At 24.7% G+C, this 21868-nt stretch overlaps 1 protein-coding gene across 1 annotated transcript in view; it reads left to right on the top strand.

The window, feature by feature from the left end:
• The window catches only part of LOC129607783 (uncharacterized), a 70703-nt gene extending 49333 nt beyond the window's left edge, over positions 1-21370 (top strand). Inside the window, exons 2-8 of the mRNA XM_055518959.1 lie at positions 18533-18881; positions 18990-19179; positions 19259-19413; positions 19522-20069; positions 20132-20418; positions 20485-20615; positions 21306-21370. Of these exons, the coding sequence (XP_055374934.1) occupies positions 18533-18881; positions 18990-19179; positions 19259-19413; positions 19522-20069; positions 20132-20418; positions 20485-20615; positions 21306-21370 (1725 nt within the window). The remainder of the gene's footprint in view (positions 1-18532; positions 18882-18989; positions 19180-19258; positions 19414-19521; positions 20070-20131; positions 20419-20484; positions 20616-21305) is intronic.
• The last annotated feature ends 498 nt before the right edge of the window (positions 21371-21868 follow it).

Here is a 21868-nt window from a genome sequence, read left to right as displayed (position 1 = left end):
CAATTTTTAGTTTTGAAACCGTTTGATTACACATTTGAATTCCATATAAATTCATAATCGCTTACAATCAAGTAATCAAACAATTTCTAAATTTTTACAAACTGATTGCAATTTTTAGTTAACGCAATCGATTTGAATTGAAGCAATATTTTTTAGTTGCTTTAGATGTGCGCGCTTTACAATGAAGTAGTAATTGCAAAATTACAAATTGTATGTCCACCAGCACCTTAATACAAGCAACATTTAATTAAAAAGAAACCATTACACAATTACAAAATCAAACAATGTTACTTTTTATATATTTTACATGTTGGCAATTCCGTTCTGACAACTCCTCTCCTAAAATAGAAACTAAGTATGAAATTTGAAAACATGTCTCTTTCTCACTTATTAAATATAATGGTAATTTGAAAATTTTTATTCATCATACAAAAATTGTGTTTTTTTCTTTTCTCTTATTACCTACTACACAACATTTTTGGGCGAAAATAATATTAAAGCAACACAACACTATGTTTATTTCGTTTCAAGCGACGACGCTGTAAAACAAAGGAAGAAGAGAAAAAAAGTTCAAAAAAATTTTTATTAAAATTTTATTAACAAAGCGAGATGATACAAGTTTCGCGCGTAAATTCCACCCGGGTATAATAGGAAAGCAGGAATTTATAGAAAGGAAATTTTTATAAAAATTTATATTTGAAATGAAAAAATCTTTTTTATTTATGTATAAAATTTGAATGATACGAAGCGCGCAATAGCAACATTATGTCATGATAGTTTTTATTCAAAAGAAATTATTTTTGTGTTTTTATTATTTTTATGAAACGAGTGTTTTTACATATAATATGGGGTAATAAAATGAGTTTTTAAATGAAACTTCATTCAATTGGTACAAAAACAAATTGTATGTATGTATGTCGTACCAGTAGTGTAAATACTTAATTGTAAAAGGTAGCCAACAATAATAAAATTTTTACAAACAAGATTTCACTTGGAGTAATAATTGTAGAATTTCAAAAATTTGGAATTTTTAATTTGAAAATTTTCACTTAATTTAAAAGATTTTCTGTTAAATTTAAGTTAATTTTTATGCAAGTAATCAAGTAACATGAATATTGTGAATACAAAAGTTATTTGTTTTGTCAAAATGTATTACAACAGAAATTATAAGAACAAACATTGCTCAACTAACAAAGTGTAACTTACATTTGATAATATAATTTAGAGAACTTGTGTATAATTCCAGTGTTAAGTACATACATACATGTGTATGTATGTCAATTATTACAATTTCCATTTACATACTTATTATGTTATTATTGTACAAATTTACATGTACAACTTTATATTCAAAACATGTAAGCCTAAACGCCCATCTTTCTGAATTCATATTTATTAAAAAATTATTTTGGGGTGTATAATACCACAAGACAACAATATGTTTTCCCACTACATTATTTGATTCGAATTTTAATTTCATATAATGTTCGAAAACTATAAAATGAGATCAATTTTTTTCTTTCAAAACAAACAAACATTTTCGAAAATATCATATCAAAATGATAGCGTGTTTTCAAAATTTTAACTCGACTAAAAGCAAAAATATCAGGAACAAAAACAAAAACAACTCACTCAATTGGTGAAATTGCAAAACATCGCTTTATGTGACTCACTAAACTACCAGGCAATCAAGTATATCCAGGAAGAAAGACAAATTAAGTTGAAATAAGCATTTTAGAATCATAATGTTATACAAACATATTATAAATGTATACATATACGAGTACCTACATACATTTTGCTACTAAAGCAAAGTTTTGAGTAAAAAAATTTACTGTACCATACCACGGCTGACAGAATTTTTGTTATTTCAAGGTACAGGTATCCCTCGTATAACACGGCACTTGTATAACACGTTTTCGATATTACACGGTATAAAATTTGCGACTTTTTTAACACGATTTTCGATATTACACGGAAATTTTTTTTTAAATTTTGATATTCAACACAACAAAAATGGGATTTCCCCTAAAAATAATAACAAATACTTAAACATACAAAATACATTTCGTAATATGTACTTGAATAATTTATATTCTCTGTCAAGCCACTTGTGTTTTTCACTTTGATAAAGAAAGATCGTTCAAGTTTCAACTAACTAAAGGAAAATATTAATGTCAAATATTTTAATTAATTCTTATCTACATAATTAAAAGTGGTATTTATAAAAAATTAAATAAATAGAATAACGTTAATCCTTTATGTTTTGTTAAAGTATACATACAAAGTGAATAATAAAATAACTTTCTCTAGAGTGCTTGTCTTTGTATAAAACAATTTATAATAATTTCAATTCAAGGTAATATTATTCAAGCTTAAATGTCACAATTCGCACTTAATCTATATTTTATTTAACCTTAAATTTAGATAATGTCTGGCAAAATCAAGAAACAAATATTTAAACGAAAATTTATTTCCCTCGATACGAAAATAAAAATTTTGAATCGTAAACAGTCTGGAGAAAAAAACGCAACAATTGCGAAATCCTTAAATTTGAACGAAATTACTATTAGAACTATTTTAAAAAATGAAAGTCAAATCAGACAAAATGTGGCCGCTGGTTGCTCGCAAGGTGCAAAACGTGTGAGCAGAAAGCGAGATATAAATGTCGTAATTTAAAAGAGATCTCAGAAGTTGCTTGGGTCCTTATAGAGAAGTTTTGGCCCAGTTGCAATCTGATTTTGTAGCTGCTTCATCTGATGAAGAAATAACTAGTGACGAGGATTTTCAAGCAAATATGAAAAAAATTAATACTAAGTCACGGGTCATTTTTGATGACAGCGATGATTCAAATTAATCTAATGAAATTGTTTCATTACGATTTATACATTATGAATTTATATTTTTATTTTTGTTCGTTATTACTTATGATTGAATTTATTATTTATTTATATTAAAAAAATAAAGTTAATAAGTTTTTCATTAATTTTTTTATGAAATTTCAGATTTTCTAAAATTTACCTCTCGATATAACACGGAGCATGTTTTCGATATTACACGGAAAATACATTAGTTTTACAGTCTCGTTTAACACGGTTTCGATACAACACGGTTTTTATATAACACGGTCTCGATATTACACGGACAAAAAAATTTTCTTGAATTGATGTAATTACGTTATTTATTGTACCTAACAATATTATGTACATAATTTGTTATCTTTTTAAAAACCTCGTATACCACGGTTTCGATATAACACGGAACCAATTAACCGTGTTATACGAGGGATACCTGTACATACTTAAAAATAGATACAAATGTAAGTATAATGTACAACACTTTTATTTGTTTGTACATACATATCTCTGCATACATTTTAACGACTGTATGAAACGCTTTAATATGAAAATCTTAAAGGTTAATTTTTAAAATACTTTACGATTTTTTTTTGCGAAATTCTACACAATATATGTACATATGTATATGTATGCAAATTAAGTATGTTTATGCTTCGAAAAGACGAATATTTTAAGATGGAATATGTTGTATATACTATGTACAACATATTATGTTCAAACTCATACACATACATGAGTGACATTTAGTATTTCATGTTTTTATGATTTCTTTTCTTAAAGCTTATTTTATGATTCCATTTATACCCGTTCCCTCATAAGAAATTGTATATACATAAATTATATTATTATTTACTGACCTCGTTCAATACAATAATTATTGTTATAGATAAGTAATTATCATACATTAAAATTATACACGAACGTCATACACATGAACATATGTTTATATTAGAATCGGGTATAAAAGCGGAAAAAAAATTAAAAATAAAATTTAAAATGGCATTGGAAAAAATTAGCTGCCTTGACTTTTATAAGCTCCCATCCTTGCTCTTTCTCGAAACCAGTAGAATTTTTTAGTTAGGAAATGGTAAAAGTTGGATTAGTATGAAAGAGAAAGCAAGTTAAATAACAACTGTTTTTTTTTTGTTGGTGGATATAAATAGAGTAAATATACTTTAGTACAGAGTAATGTAATATTAATACAATATAAATAATATGTATGTAGAAAGCAGGTATAGATATATACCGTCAACGAAAAATACCCCATAAAACATACAAATACAACAAGATTACGTCATACAGTATTTTAGAAAATCATAAAAAAATGTTGACTAGTAGGCATTTTTTGAAAGTAAAATATGGGTACAAGAACTACAAATGGCAACACCCCATTAAAAATTTGTATTATATTTGTACATATCTATTATATTGTATAGCTTAGGGTGTGGATTTAATAAATTTATACATTTAGTATGTTTATAGTTATAAAATATTAAATTGAATGAAATCTAAAAATTGGGTACTATAGATTAATTAACCTATAATTCTGCTGTTAAATGTTATTTATGATTTCGAAATTGGCTATTCGTATTTACAATTCGTACAGTTTATTTAATACAATGTGATGAAGTCAATCAATATAACAACTTTCAAGTTCCATTAAAAATGAGCCGAGTACCCAAATGTGCATAAAAATGTATGTATGTATGTGATTGCAATGTACATAGTTCAAATTTAATATTGCATACTAACTCCTTATACATTTACGTACGTTCTCATACATTTCTGTACTAGCTGCACTTTAATGTTCTTTACCTTATTCAATGTACTCAGATGCTAATGTATGTATGTACATACTATAAAAAAGCAACGTGATTAGTGTGGCTGACTTCAAATTGTAATCTCTTGTTTTTGGGGAAGCAGTAATGAAAATATTAAGACTCAAAATTAACTAAGAACAAACAAAAAATGTCATGTGATTTTTGAACCAAAATAAATTTTTTCAGTGGCAGAACACTTTGGTTATGTTTGTTTGTTCTTTAGTTAGTAGTTAGTGAGTTAAGTTGGCTGTTTAACAATACAGTGTGCTGCTGTCGCTAATGCAGAGTCAATTCTTTTACTGTTTTTGCTTTATCTTAATTTCTACAAAATAATTTTTTTCATATTATATTTCTGAAAATACATGGTAGTTTTCTGAAAATAATAATAATAATATTTATTCTCGGTCGGAATTTAGAGAGACAGGCAGGCTATTTCGGTTCCACTTTCATTTTCTTGTTCGTACCTTTGGCTAGCCGTTAACTAGGCAATCATAAATGTATGAAAGTAAATATCTTTTCTTTTTTTTTCAAATAACATGTAGTTTTAATAATTCTTAAGTAAAAGAAGAATGAATATGAGTAGTTGAGAAAAATGAGACAGAAATATAAGTAATAATAATATGATACAAGAGGAATAGAGGAATAGAAATATACATGTGCTTATGGCTGTGTTGACAAATGTTAAACTGAAATAAAAAACATTTCACTCGTGAGTGAGATGTATTTGCATATTTATAGAAGGCTATGACAATCAGAGAGTAAAAGTATTACAATGGCGTTATGATTTTGAAACATGTGGAATGATTGTTGCAAAACTCTAGAAACTTTAATATTTAAAACGGTAAATTTTTGGTTTTATTAAAATATATTTGAGAAAGTTAAAAATTTCATATTGTTTTATTGAGTTTTCCTTGAGTTATATTACAAATAATTACTCAATTAGATTTCCTTAAAGTAGAAAAACAACTGAGACAAATATAATATATAACATGTACCAGTTATTTCTCCAAATTTTTAATATAATTGAGAGTAATAATAAAATTACAGTATTGAAAACAATAACAAGAATAGGCTGAAATATGAAACATTAAATTTTTATCATGGCATGATTTCTGCACTATCAAACTTAGTAAGAATGTGTGTTAGGAAAGCAAAATCACTTTAATTCAACACAATCAGAAAGAAAAAAAGCAGAAAAATATATAATATGTTTGTTTCATTCTTTCTTTTAAGCATTAAATTTCTTGTTGTTGAATACTGAAAGAATTTGGGTAGTGCCAAGACGAGCCACATTAATTTAGTTTTCATGAAAGCTAGAAGAAATATGCATAAAAAATTTTTTTACTTGTATGCTGGCTACAATACAGTACCCCATCATATTGTTATAAATATTGAATGTCAGTGGCACAAAACTTACAGATAATGAATATGGTATGCAGGTTACTTGCTTGTCTATACAAAATTTTTTCCTATTTTAAATTTTTTGTGGTTTCTCAGGCTACGTTGCTGTTTTATCTGTTAAAATATAATAGTTTTTGTTGTTTTTTCAATTGTGTTAAAAATGACATGGCAATGTCCTTGGTTTGAAAACAGACATTGATATTAGGTTGTCAGAAATAATTGAAGTTAAAATTATTATTAAAAATTATTTTATTTTCTTCCCCTTATTTTGTTTTGTGTATTTTATGTAGCAGCAAATTGAATGGAAGTAAATGGTATGAATACATTCATACGACAACAGTGTAGTGTAACAAAATTTTGAAGGGTATTAAAAAAATTTACATTTATTAAAATGTTAATATTAACGCAAATGTTATTATTGTTTAAGTACATTTTATGTATATAATTTAAATTGTTCACTTAAATATATACATATATGTATGTATTTATAGATATATATATATATATATTATCATTTGGTTTATTTGCAATAATTCACTTTAAAATAATGCATTTACTATTCTTTCTGTAAGTACAACACTACATCTATACTCCATTCTTTCATATTGTTAATGCTAATATATATTATGTATGTATATTTTATACATCCACATGTAGCTGTACTTTAATATACATAACAGCTAGGCTGTTCACGGAACGAACAATAATTATAACAACATTTTTAATATTTCATTCTAGCTAATCAAACACAATACAACACAACTATACTCAGCTAGAAATCGCTTGAAAAATGAAATGGTAAAATCGTATTATGACGTACAATACATTCTACCAATATAGTTTATGTAATGTTATTTGTGTGTGTTAACAATTTTACTTTAAATAAGAAACTTTTGCGTGCTAGTAATTTATGATAACCTAATTACTAACATACACTTTGAAGAAGACGACTAAAGTTTTTACGTTCGCTTGAAATTGAAGCACTTTTTATAGCGGAACAAAGTATACAAATAATATTTTAATAATGTGTTATCGCAACGCAACACAAATGATTATTAAAATAAAATTAAAACTCGTTCGAGAGTCAACTAGAAAAACTGAACGAACATGCGAAATTGCGAATTGAATTTGAATTCATAATGGAATATTTTGTTTTACAACAAATTGTTATAAAAGATGTAGACTCGCTAGTCTTGTTAGTTAAGTCATATTTGCAACATTTGCTAATTAATAAACATTCCAAGCAAGTCTGGCGTCCTTTATAAATTATATTTGCAATTTAATTACATATTATTAAATTTACATTTGTATATGTAGCAACTTATTGAAAAAACGGATCGGTCACACATGTGTTAACAAAAAAAAAAATACGATATTTGTTTCAGATATAAGAAATTCAGGTTTGAAACTTGTAGAACTGATAATAATTTTTATAAAGGAAAACAGATAAAGTCGTTCCCACTATGTGATTAGTACAATATCTGTTTCTCTTTCTAATGCACATATTCTCAAGCCACAATTTTGTTTGATACCAAGTCTTTAATTTAACATACAGAAAATAATCAATATAAGAATTTTTTTTTAATCTAATCGATATTATTTTTGTGGTATCAAATTAAATTGTTGTTCAATAAAAACGAATGCTATTCGTTCTGTTGTTTCTTGTTTTACCTCCCTTATATAAGTGTATAAAAACAAAAAGCTATAGGCATGTACACATTGTAGCCATACTAGTGATTTTATTCATAATTTTTCAAAAATCATCAAACTTTTGTTCTTTAAAATTCTTACATCCTATTCGATTTCATGTTTTTGCTCTATTGTATTATTTTTCCGTATTTTATTTTGTACACACATGCATCCAACATCTGAGTTTCTCTTTTACACAACAGCCACACTTTACTGTTTTTTGCCTTTTGCCGACTTTGTAAATTTCTTTTTTACATTCATTCCCTTTTTTTTCTCTTATTTGCTCATTTGTTTTGTTAGGTGATGATGGTTAACAATGAAATTGCTTGTTTTTTTTGTGAATTTTGATTTTTTTTCTTTTAAAAGTGTATAATATTTGCGTTTTGTTGTTGTTTTTGGTGTGTTTATACAATAAAAACAGAAAAAGTTGCTATCTATATACGGTAGGTTTATTTAATACATGTTATAAAAAGGGAGTATCATGTTTCCACCCTAACATTAAATGAAGTTTTTTTGAACGGAAACATGAAAAATATACAAAATTTGTTACAGATTTTATGTAGTCCGTTGTATAGGTGTCGATGATAATGATGATGTGAGAGTAATGATAATATCAATATAACAGTTAAACAATGTCAATAAATAAAATCCATATAGCAGTAATGCAATGTCAATAAATACAACTCATATAACAGTCTCAGTCTACATTGCACAGTTAAACGTAGTAGCGCTGCAGTTTTACCACATTTATCTGCTTTATTGAAATGAGATATAAATTATATATAAAATGAATATTCAAAATCACAGGTAAAAGAGAATTAAAATATTAAATGAATAAAATACCTTAATTAAGGTTTAAATTTGAATTTAATTTTAGGAAATCAATCTGGATTTTTTATTGAAGACACTAATATCAGTTTTTGAATAAAGAATAAAAATTTATCACTATTTTCAGAATAATAATATAAACTTGTGTACACAGTGGAAATTATTGACACCATTTAGTATTCCTAGTTTTATATATATGTATATATACAGTATATGTACGTGTTCATAAACAAAAAGCCCAACAGTTAAATTGTTGCCCAATAACTAAAATGTTGCCAAACACCTGATGAATTTCATTTGAAATACATATGTATGTGCATATTAATCAAATACCTGTTCAATCAGAAGAATTTCTTAAATTTCCCATTATCAGATAAATTATACGGAAACTAAGATTATTTGCTTTAAAATAGGGGAGTATATTCATGCTTTAAAACATTTTCAATAAATGTTATATTTATGTATATATGTTTGTATAAGAGATTTTCGTCTTTTCGCAGAAACTCTATAAGTACTTCCTCATTATCGTAAAAAAAAAAATAAGAAAATGAAATTATTAAATTTTGAAAACTAAATCAAAACCTATATTCTGTCATATATACAAATGTACAAACTTATATACATTCATATTGAAATAGTTCATTCTTTAGCGAGTAGGATTTTTCAAATTAATAATCAAAAAGAACAAATCTATCCCTTTCTTTTTTGTTGTTGTTGTTGTTATAACAGATACATAAAAAGTGGTGGTCTATTTATAAGTACGCACTTTTGTTTGCCACATCTTTCAAAAAAAAGAAAGAAAACTAAAATTTTCATGAAGTTCGCAATAATGTCAATGTATGTTGGTATGTGCATATACAAATGTAAATATAACTTTAACTTCATAAGTATAACAATAATATAAAAGTATTAACGTACTATTAAGTAAGTGTAAGTAAAATTTCTTATTCACAAAACTATTATTGTATTTTCTATATGAATCTACTCTTTTTTTTTTTGCATATAATTATAAGTATATTCCTTTACTGTTATATTGTTAAAAAAATATTATAAAAGAAAATTCCACCCCTTAAGGAAAAAACATTGTAACATTTTATATTCTAACTGTTGTATGTAGGTATTACATTTCATTGTTTATCATATGAAAAAGGGCAAACAAAAAAAAAATTATTGGTTGGCTAGATTTTTGATATTCCCTTAATTTTTATCAGTATAACAATTTACTTTATATGTGAGTTTGTTGGTATGTATGTACTGTATGCCACACAGAAAAAAAAAACAAAAAACTCTCTATTCAAACATTCAATTATGCATTAAATTGGAAAATCCCTAAAATTTTAGTTATAAGGAAAATTGCAAATTTTATTCAAAACACAAGTTGCTATTCCGAAACTACGATACGGAGGGGGGGGGGGGCTTCAATTTTACTTTTCAAATTTTTACAATTCTATTAAATTTTCTAATAAAATATATAAATAATATATTATGGTATACATAGTTTGTTTGTTAATGTCAACAGGATTAACTGAATACAATTAATATAAATATGTATGTTTGTATGTACACATGTAGGATGGTAGATAATATTTGATGGGGGTGTTATTTTATTTTATATAAAACAAAATCATTTGATAGCTGAATTGACACACAATTTATAAAGAAGGTTTCCTCTTTTATCCAGATTTAAATACCTACCATATACCAAATTTTATTTATAATGGTGAAATGGTGTATACTAGAATAAATGTACATACATACGCACATACATATTTCTTTGATGAAAGGTCATTTTAATTATTTATATTTTTTTTATAATATTAATTTTATATTATTTTATATAAGAGAGTTAGAATAAGTTTTATTTTGTATAATAAAATTGTTTTAATGCCAAAAGAAGATTTTTAAAAAGTGAAATTTAAAATTTTAGAATATATGTTTTTGTTTGTTTGTTTGGTTATCCACCACGCCCTAGATACGCCTCAAACTGATCAATTTTACCAGGCTAACATAATTTTTTTTTTGTTATTTGATTTTGTGTTTCTTTATAAAATAAAACGGCAAATATTTTTTATACGTATAATATTTTCATTATTACTTACCCTCACCCCCCCCCCCCTCCCCGAGCCAAACATTTGAAGTGAAATTAAAATTCTTAAAGATTTTTTTTTATAATAAATTGTAAGGAGATAAAATAATTTTCCATTTGCTTTTTAAATAAAAGTTGAATTTATTCGGATTTAATGGTGTTATACTGTCATTTGCAAATGAATAAAAGAACTTAGGGAAAAATTTCAAAAGTTGAACAAATTTTTGCTTTTTGTTTTTTTTTTTTGTATTTTATTACAGACTGAAAGAAAATCGCATATAAAATTTTAGGTGATAAAAATGAAAAAAACAAAAAATAACAGAAGAATACCAAACTGTAAAAATTTCTATTAAGAGATAAGGAAGTAAAGAGCGCGTACTTTAAGGTATCAAGTTGAAAAAATTAAAATAAATTTTTCGTAAAATTTTTAAACAGGATGCATTGCGAATATTTCTAAATTAATAATTTTGAATTACTTACAAAATGCACTCACTCTTATATTATGTTACAATGATTTTTAAGGATTTTTAAGGATATATTTCATACATGTGGGTACATAAGTATGTTTATGAAAATAGTAGAACAATATATAGAAGAAATCAAATCCATTGAAAGGGAATAATATTGAAAATCTCAATAAATTCTAAAAAGTTGCTAGAAATGAGAAATCGTTTCATTTTAATTTTCTTCTTTTATTATATTAGTTTAAGAAAACGATGCTTTAATATTTGTAAGGACAATTGTAATTTGAGAATTCTATATGCAGTCTAACAAAATTTATTTTATGAAACTAAAATTTCCCATGCTAGAGAATAATAATAGAGAAATTAGACTTTAAGTTAAAATTATAATATTATTGAGATTTAAAAATGTAGAAACATGTGTATGTATATATACATATATATACGTATGTACATATATGCATGTATATAAGTATAGAATTTGCTCAGAACATTCATTCCATAATGAATGAACTTATTAAGGTTATTGTTAATGTTATTATGGTCATATTATAATGTTTTTAAACTTGTTATTATTTTTAGTGAAGAGATGCGTTTAAACAAAGCCTACATAACGGACCTACATACACATATACATACATATGTAGGATATCATAAATTGAACGTAAAATAGTAACAAATGGCTTATAATGAAATTTTACAAATTGAAGAGATTTTATTCATGAAAAATAGGGTAAATGCTAAATTTGTTCTGATTCTTAAAGCAGTCATACATTATCTACATACTGTAATTATGCTTTTATACATTACGTACATACATACGAATATATGTTTATTTACCTACATAAATGTTTATTTTTTATTTAAAATTTCTAGTATCTTGTCTTACAAAATGTTCTAATAAAAAAAAATATTAAAAGGAAGTTGGTAATTAGATTCAATGAACACCGCAGAGTAAATCTATATATCTGAATAAGTAAGTATACTACTTTATTTTAATAAATTCCATAGGGATAATTATTTCCATGTTGAACTACTCGTAAGTAGTCATGCTCGATTGATATATGTAACTTATTGTGTTACATACAAACTAATGCTATTATTATTGTGGAATTTTGATTAGCTGCTTAATTTTAAGGCTAAATTATAAGTTGGGTTTGCTAAGTCGATTCTCATCTTCAATTCGATTTCTTTTTGACTTTCAAAGTGTTATACACTTTAATTTTATTATTGTGTATGTAATATAGTAATAATTAGGCAATACTTTAGTCGAGCCTGATAAATCTCTATACATACACAGTAATAGATTTAGTTTTAGATGTTTTAAAGTTGATTTTCATTAAGTTTGTAAAAATATTATTCTGTATAATGTATACAAGTTTTAATATGTATGAATATTATTAATTATAAATTTATTACCTATACTAATTTTAAGAGTGTTATGCATTTGCATACAATGTGAAATATGAATTATTTTACACAATAATTTTATATATGTATAATGTACATTTTTGAATATTATGCCTACAATCACTTATATACATTGAAACATACACATTATGTATATGAATATTTTGATTTCCTTATTAAATAAACCAAAAACCAACCAAAAATTTTGTCCAATAAAAGCATTTTATCCTATATCTAAATATACAGTATAAATGTATGTATAGCTTTTTCTGTGTATACATATTTTGTATACTAATATATTATGTATTATACCTACATATTTTATAAACATATGTTTGTATATTTAGATAAATATATTTTGAATATGTATGTATGTATGTATATATATGATGTGATGTAAGCACATTTGTAACATGATTGAGCCGTGAATGCAACAACAAAAATATTTTGTTTTAGTTATTTAAATATACAATCATTACGTACACATGCCTATAATCATAATTTATTTACATACATTCATACTTACAATAATATTATTAAATTTTTAAGTAAAATTAAGTAAGTTTCCCTATTAAAATGATATGTCAAATGACCATGTCAATACTTAGGAATGTGTTTACAAATTTGCGTTGAATTCAGTTGATTTTATGTCACTCATTGTTTATGTGTCACTCACTATTAAACTTCAAAATTTTATTATTTTTACTGGAAAATAGAAAAATATTTACTTAAATAAGATTTTATGGATTTAATAAAACCCTAAATATAAAATTAAATTAAAATATAAGCAAAAACAATTATAAAAAGAATAATATAAAAAAAAAATTCTATAACATTATTGTGGTGATTCTACATTGTATGTCAAAAATAATGGCAACCATTTACATTTATTTTAACTTCATACCAACCACGTCCATACGTGCAATACGATTTCAAAATAGAATAAAACAAGTGAAACAGAAAAATCATTTTTCTGTATGCACAACAAACAAAATAAACCAAATAGAAAAATATTAATTCAAGGTAAAGCCAACACCAAGTACAGCACAAAAATGGTATAAATACAAAGTAAAGGAGAATATTGCCATACCACGAACAAAATAGTATCTTGTTCATTCAAACAAACTCCACGCAAAGAAGAAGGAAAAACAAAAATCAATTTTATACAAACTCCACACAACCCAGCAGCAATAAGCCAAGCCAAACAAAAAATAATATTATTACTGTCGCATATAGTTTTTATACAGCACCATTCCAGATTCATTCATATTCACAGCAATTTTATTTTTATTTTACTGTTCTTACTATTTTTTTTTTTTTTTTGTTTTAATTTTTATTTTTGAAAAATTTCAATCCAATCCAATTTAAAATCCAATCCGAAAGACCATTATTTCTCATGGTTCATTCTGATATGCTACTTTCTGTATAATATTAAAAACCAGTAGAAATTCTTTAAATATTTTTAGTTGAAAAATTACATACTAAAATTTCTGTTCGCCTGTTATCTAACAAATAACTGAAATGACGACTGGTGCATTGCACTGTTATGTTACTTAAATAACAGCGACCAAACAGAAAACAGCACCAATCTAGTCACAGAGTAAGTAACAAAAACTAGTGTATGGTTTCAAAATAAGAAAAAAAAAAAAAGAAGAAAAAGAGAGCAAAAGAAGAGAAAATTTTTTATTTTATTGCTTTTGCTGTTTTTTTAAGTTCACACACTATTGACTATATTATAGGATAGGAATATGTGAGTTTTGTTGCTGTTTTTTCAATTCATTTTTATATTTTGTTTGTGTGATTTTTTGTATTATTTTGAAAGGAAGTAAAAGTAAAAATGAATATATGTATTTTTATTTTATAATATAGAGAACAAACGACGAACCTACCAACAACCTACTTAAAAAAAGCAAAAACAAAAAAATACGAATCGAAATGATTAGTTGGTTATTTTGGGTAGTATAATAATTTTAGGTTATAAAAATAAAATCCAATAAGAATCATAACAAAATAATCAAAAGCTATAGAAGAAGGATGAAGAAAATAATGGTAATATTTTTAATGAATACAGAATATAGGTTTAACTTTTCAAATCATCTGTCATTATTGAATAAATTTTTATCAACAGTTTGTACGATACAGTGTGTTTACGATATTGTAAATTAACGCTCTGACATCTGAATTCTAATAATACTGAATCATTAGACAATTCAGCAATTTGTACTTATAAGCTGAATTCTGTAATAATACAGCAACCCTGAAAATTCAAGTATTCAAGAATTTCGGCGTATTGTTTAAATTCATTATTAAAAAAAAAATTCCTTTATTAGTATCGTGTAGTGTAAGCGTAGCCTTCTGTCAATATACGGGTATAATGGAAGTTTATATAATTTCAATTGCTGAATAAAAGAAAATGACGTCATTTAAGTGCTTATCTCACTCCTATAGTCAAAGAAAGTAGAAACAAGCAGTTATAAGCACATAATGGTCTGTGATATTCGTATATCTATCTCTATGCGTATAACCCTACACTGTTATACGCATAGTATTTATATTGTTCAATTAGTATACACTGTATATTGTACTACTACAATTTGGATATTAGATCTATCACTAAAATCTTATTCTAGATATGTATTTTATTGTATTCATATACCTTAATTAATTTAAAATAATAATTTTATTTCACTAGATATGTAAGCAAGAAATTGAATTAACGACATAGAAATTTAATATACTTTTCAATAACGTTTGTATGTGCATGTCATAATATTATGTTTTATGCAAGGATGGTAAAGTTACAATATAAATTACAATAAAAATTCTACAGTTATGTAAAACATTGAATGCTACATCATTGTAGAATACATGCACACATACTTTATTATATTGGATTAACGGAAATAATAAAGCAGATTGAATGGATGAATGAATGCGATTAACCAAATATAACAGAAAATTGAATGGACAACAGTAAATAATAAAAGAAAAAAAAAAAACAGAAAACAAAGATATGGCGACACCCACAACCTAATTTTGATTTTTACATTTATTATACATAAATATACATACCTTTATTATTTTAACTTTTAGTAGACAGTTAACAATCAAAAGTATATTGGTATAATTTTCAAGTTACCACCCAATCAAAAATTTACTTTTAATTTTATAATTTATATAATATGTTCCTTATATAGGTATATGTATAATAGTTAGCTTTCTATATACAAATGTAATATGTAACATTTTTGATTATTTGTTTTATACATATATTAAATTCTTTATACATAGATACATACTGTACATATTTTATATCCTTATTTACCTACCACTAGTTTTACTAATTTTGAAATTAATATTCAAGATAATCGTTATCAGTTTATATACTAGTATAATGACGGCCTACGTAAAGCATTTACAATCACACAAATAAAGTAGCAGATAAAGTCTATATATAGAGGTGATTTAATAATTTCATTAAACACTTTAATTTTAATTTAAAATTAAAGAATATATTACATTTTTAGGTTCTATACCTTCTCTGACTTTCGAATTCCAAAAATACGATATTATTTTATAATTCAGCAATTATAGTTCATAAGCTGAAATGTGTTTTAATAGCGTATAATTGTAGTTTTGAAATTATTGTTTACTTGTTCAAAAATTTATGTGGTATGGCGCACTGTCCAACATATTCGAAATAATACTAATTATATTTAAGCCGTGGGGATTAACTGAAGATGCTCAATAAACAATAAATAAATATAAAATAATTTGTCAATTCTAAAATGTTATAATACTGTATTAATAAATAATTCAGCTTATAATGCCTAATTGCTGAATTGTGTATTTATAAAATTAAACTGTAATCTTGAGTTCATGGAATATTATAAATATTTCTTTATCATTTTTATTACAGCAGGAATAATTTCAAATATATTGTAATTCATAAAATGATTGAAATAGAAGAGATTGGTAGGTGCTGCCAGATTTTTTTTAAAATTTGGAATCCGACCTTCATACCAATATAAATTTTGAGTATTTTTAGAAGCAAGATAAATTTTGATTTAAGAATATCCTCTTAATGATTGCCACAATATTGACGTTATACGAAATCTTTGAAATGAAGACAAAAATCCCTTGCAGACATATAAGGTACACTAGATATTCCACTATACAAGTTGGTAAATATAACAGAAGATGTCTTGTAAGTAACTTGTAAAATAGCTGTAGTTTTATATTTCTACTGTGTATAATAGAAAAAAAATATCTTTAAAAATAATAGTAGTAACAATATCTACAGTAACTCTTTATATCTTATAATGGTATCGTATATCTAATTGTATATACGTGTATGAAAAGAAGTGATAAAGACAACAAGATATTATTATTTTACACTTTAATGCTTTCACAAGTGCAAGGTGTTCGTTCATACATTTAGAATATTGAATACATTTTCCACTTTGGTATAACAAAGTAATTGAAACAGAGAAAATGAAATTAACATACAACAAATATTTTTAAATAACAAATAGTAGAAAGTAAGTGCGTTTGTAAGGATGAAAGAGAACACAATAATTATTATATGCAAATTATTATCAAATTGTAACAGGATAACATCAATATAGAACGAATTCTTTTTACTTTTTCATAATTTATTCAACAAAAAAGAAAAAAGAAGAAGGAATATTCAAACAATTTCTTATCTATACTTCATACACCAAAAAATATCTGTATGTAATACACATATGTATGTACGTATACTTACTTTAATATAAAATTTAGCCTCATGTTTTTGTTATACAAAAAGAACATCCCACTGTTTAATTGTAGCTGGTAGCTATACTTGTTATCACATCATAGCAAAACGAATAGAATCTTTTGGATTTCATAAAACTTTTCAACAACATAAGAACAAAAATGAACAAAGAAAAAACAAAAATGAGAGTAAGCGTGTCAAAAAGGCAAAAAGGAAATGTTAGAAGATCTCATAAAATTAAATAATATAGAGAGCATTATAAGAAGGATTTTGAAAAGAGTATTTAATATTAGGAGAGGGGAGTGCTGAAGAAAAAAAAAAGACAAAAAATTTTTAACTTACAGAAAAAATACTACTTCTTTATTCTAACAAAAAGGAAGATATTTTAAAGGGGTTAGGAAGTCAAGGGACCAGATTTTTCAATGCCATGTGCGTACAATTACATTTATACATAATCTATAATATAATATGTAATGAATATTGAATGCCGTATAATTTTGCTTTATAAACTGTAATTGTAATATTGTGTAAGGAAATTTGAGCTGTAAATGAAACGTTTTCAAAAAACGGGTGTAAAATAGCCATGTAAATAAAAACATATGAGAAAATTAAATTAATTGAATTTTGAAAAATTATATACGATAAATTGTAAAAATGTGTAGCTATTAACAAATTTTATTATAGAACCACACGTAATTAAGCTCAGGGTCATGTAAACTCGATAAACTTAATTTTCTTATTAAATAATATACTTACCTCATTGCCGAAAATCCTTCTCCATCATTTCGAGTTCAAAAACGTTACATTATAATACGGTGAATTCAGGATTTCAGCAATACTGTATTTATATACAATTCAGCAATTACAATATATAAGCTGAATTGTGTTATAATACCGTATTAAATTATGAGACAAAAAATTTTTTCTCTTTCATTGTTGAGTTCAGAATATCCTGTGTTTGAAGTAGGTTCTCATATATTTTACAATTATATTACTAATTTTCATATACAAAATTACGAGCAATGAAGTTTCCATAGCAATAATAATTATCCAAAACATTTGCTTTGTATAATGAAATTATTAAAAAATAAAAATTTTTCTTTTAAACAATGTCAATGCAGATCTTAACGTCTAATTATTTAAGTATAAAATAAAGATACTCAGTCCATATGTAGGAAGAAAATAAAAAAAAAATGTTAAAAAATAGAAAATTATCTAAGAGTAAATCAAAATCAAAATCATCCTTGTCTACTACAACGGCAAGAAGTTCTAATAATATTGAGGAAAAAAAAATTAACCGTTCTGATGATGGTTCTAGTAATACTTTGGAATCGGATGATAGTTCTTCCAATATGAAAAAGCAGACATCATCTAGTACAGAAGAAAATTCATTAGAAGATTCTAATTTAAGAAAGAATAAAGTTAAAAAACGATTACATAAAAAAAGAAGTCGTGATATTACTTACCAAAGTGAAAATGAATCGTTAGAGAAAAAATTATTAGAAAAATCAATTAAGAAAAAGCATAAAAAATCGAAAAGAGGGAGTCAAAATGATCAATTTTCTTTAGGTTTGTATAGCTTGAATCATTAAACAAAAATCATAATGACTAGGACAAGAAAATTATTTTGAAACCCCTAGGGGTAGCACACTGAAACTAATTTTTATTTTGTTTTAGTTGTAACACCAGTTTCAACTAGTGCACTTAAATTTAATAAAAAAATCAGGAAACCTCAAATTCGAATAACAATATATGATGCTCTTTCCGGCAAAAATTTAAGTAAAACTGATGAAAAAGATGATGATAAAAACTTACAGTATGGAAATTATTTTTTAACTGAATATGGAAAAATCGTTAATTTTAATAGGTAAAATTCTGGCCAAAACGTCTTACTTACTTCCGGTAATCAAAATTCATTCTTAAAATTCAATATTTTCAATTTTTAGCTTTTCTTTTTCCTGGAATCCAAAAAACTCAACTGTGATATTAGATAAAGAGATAAACTATATGCAACAACATTATAATATAATAATATTTTTTGAAATAATTGATAATTCAAATACTATAACATCAACTGAAAATTCATATAATATAGCATGGTGTTATTATAGACCTAATCCGGATATAGCTTTAAATCTTAAAAATGAAATTATTTCATTACAATTATATTATTTTCATAAATCATTTAAATCTTCCTCCAATAATTCAGTTTATGATGAATGGACAAAACGTAAACGTAAAGAGTATCCTGGTGTATTAAATATAAAATTTGATTGTCAAAGAATTCATGAAGGCATCAAAGGTAGTGATTCAAGAAAAAATTCATATCAAAATATTTTTAAAGAATTAAATAAATTATCAATTGAAAATTCAAATGACACTGATTTTGTAAATGATGATATGAATTTAAACCAGATATCAAAACTAAATGAAAGTCATAAATTTATAATACCAGAAAAAATGATATTTAAATCGAATTTCATCAGTAATTCAAAAGGTAGTTCGTCTTGTGCTCTTAATTCTCACTGTGATTTGTTAGCATATACGGTGTTATATAACAGGAAGCCATCTGATATTGTACTGTTGGATATTTTAGCCATGAAAATTAAATATATTCTTAAAGGACATGAAGGTTTTATACATTACCTTGAATGGTCTAACAGACAATTTGATGATATTGGTGAAATATTATTGTCATGTAGTGAAGATCAGACCTGTATATTATGGAAAATTTTTGAAAAATCCTATGAAATTATAGTAATTTTTTTAATATTATATTGCATCAATTAAAATTGATTAATAAAATTTATTAATTTTAGCATGTGTTATTTCATCCAACATTTGTCTATTGTGGAACATTTTTAATACAAAATTTTACAACTCTTGGGGGTATTATTACTGGAGGACGTGATCATGTGCTACGTATATGGAAAAATGAACATGAACTAAATAGTTTAATATTAATTCAAGAACTAAATCATCATAAGGAATTAATTATCAGTGTTGCATATGTATTTCAATCAAATAAAATATATAGTGCTGATAAATCTGGTGTAGTCATTGAGTGGAAATTAGGCAATTCTAATAAATTTAAATGGTCATTGAGGTTTGATTTTCAAATAAATATATATAAAAATTATTCATAAATTACAACAACAATTTTTAATTTTAGAAAAATCACACCACTAAACAGTAATATTAAACAATTCTTACAACATTCATTCTTAAATAGAATATACATTTTATCAGAAAATTTTTTATCATCATTTGAAATTCGTTCTGGAATTCAACAAATTTATTTAAGTTTCTCTTGTCAAAAGGATTCACCAAATAGATTTACTCTATCGAAATGTGGAAAATATATTTTCATGTCATTTAAAACAAAAATTATATGCTGGGATATTAAATTAAAAAATATAATTAAAGAATATTTTTTTAATGAAGGTTATGTTTCATGGATAACATTCCATCCAGAGAAAAATATAATTGCAATTTCATTATTGGACAATTATTCTAATGGTTGTGTTTTATATTCAAAATCAGATTATTTTACTATTGAAAATGTTACGAAAAATTATATTAGTTCTAAGAATACTTTAAGATTTGAAATGTCTGTTAATAATTATTATAATTATATATTACAAAAATTAGATGAAATTTTTGATTTAAATAATAATAATTTTGAAAATATTAGTAATGAAATAAGAACAAAAAAAGATTTTACTAATCGAAGTAAAGAATCAAATGAAAATAAAAAAAATAAAGAATCAATTGATGTTGAACAAAATATAAATGATTTTATGGATAGTAATAATAATAGTAAAAATAATAATTTTGAATTATATAAAAATGAAATTGATTTAATGGATCAAACATTTAGTATACGAAATTCAAATAAAACTTTTACTTTATCAAAAAAAACTGGAACATTTAATGTTATTACAATAAAAGAAAATAAAATGAATAGTAAAATACCTAAAACATTTACTGTAGAACAATATAATGATGATGATCCTGATGCTACAGACATTTCCGAAAGCTTAAATAGCGATAAATAATTAAGATATATGTGTATTGTAATTCTGTAAACTTAAAAATGTTAAAAACTAATATGCAAAGTATTTTAATATTTAAATAAAAATATTTGCAAATGCAAAATGGAAAAAAATGCTTTAATACTTTTTTATTTCCAACATCCGGCAGCTTTTTAGTTTAGAAGTGAAAATATCAACACCAGAAATCCAACTTTAAAATTATATTTTAAAACAACTTGTTTGAATATTAAATATTAGAATAACTTCAAATGTTTAATTTAGATTTTGAATTTCTAAAATTTCTGGTTGTTAATTTGAGAATTTAATTTAGCATTGAATTAAAATAGTTTGTTAATTTTTGGTTTTCAATTGAAAATTAACGTGCACACATGTTATTCAGGTTATCTTAGATTATAATTATATTTAAATAAAATTATTTTAAATAAAAATGCAATGTATTTTTTTTTTCAATTAAAATTCTTTTATACATATCTTTTTTTTTTCACCAATTCATTTAAATTT

The sequence above is a fragment of the Condylostylus longicornis genome, unplaced genomic scaffold (genome assembly GCF_029603195.1).
Source record: "Condylostylus longicornis isolate FDR11 unplaced genomic scaffold, ASM2960319v2 ptg000028l, whole genome shotgun sequence".
NCBI lineage: Eukaryota > Metazoa > Arthropoda > Insecta > Diptera > Dolichopodidae > Condylostylus > Condylostylus longicornis.
The sequence above is the reverse complement of the archived record's forward strand: the minus strand, read 5'-3'. Positions and strand labels throughout refer to the sequence as shown.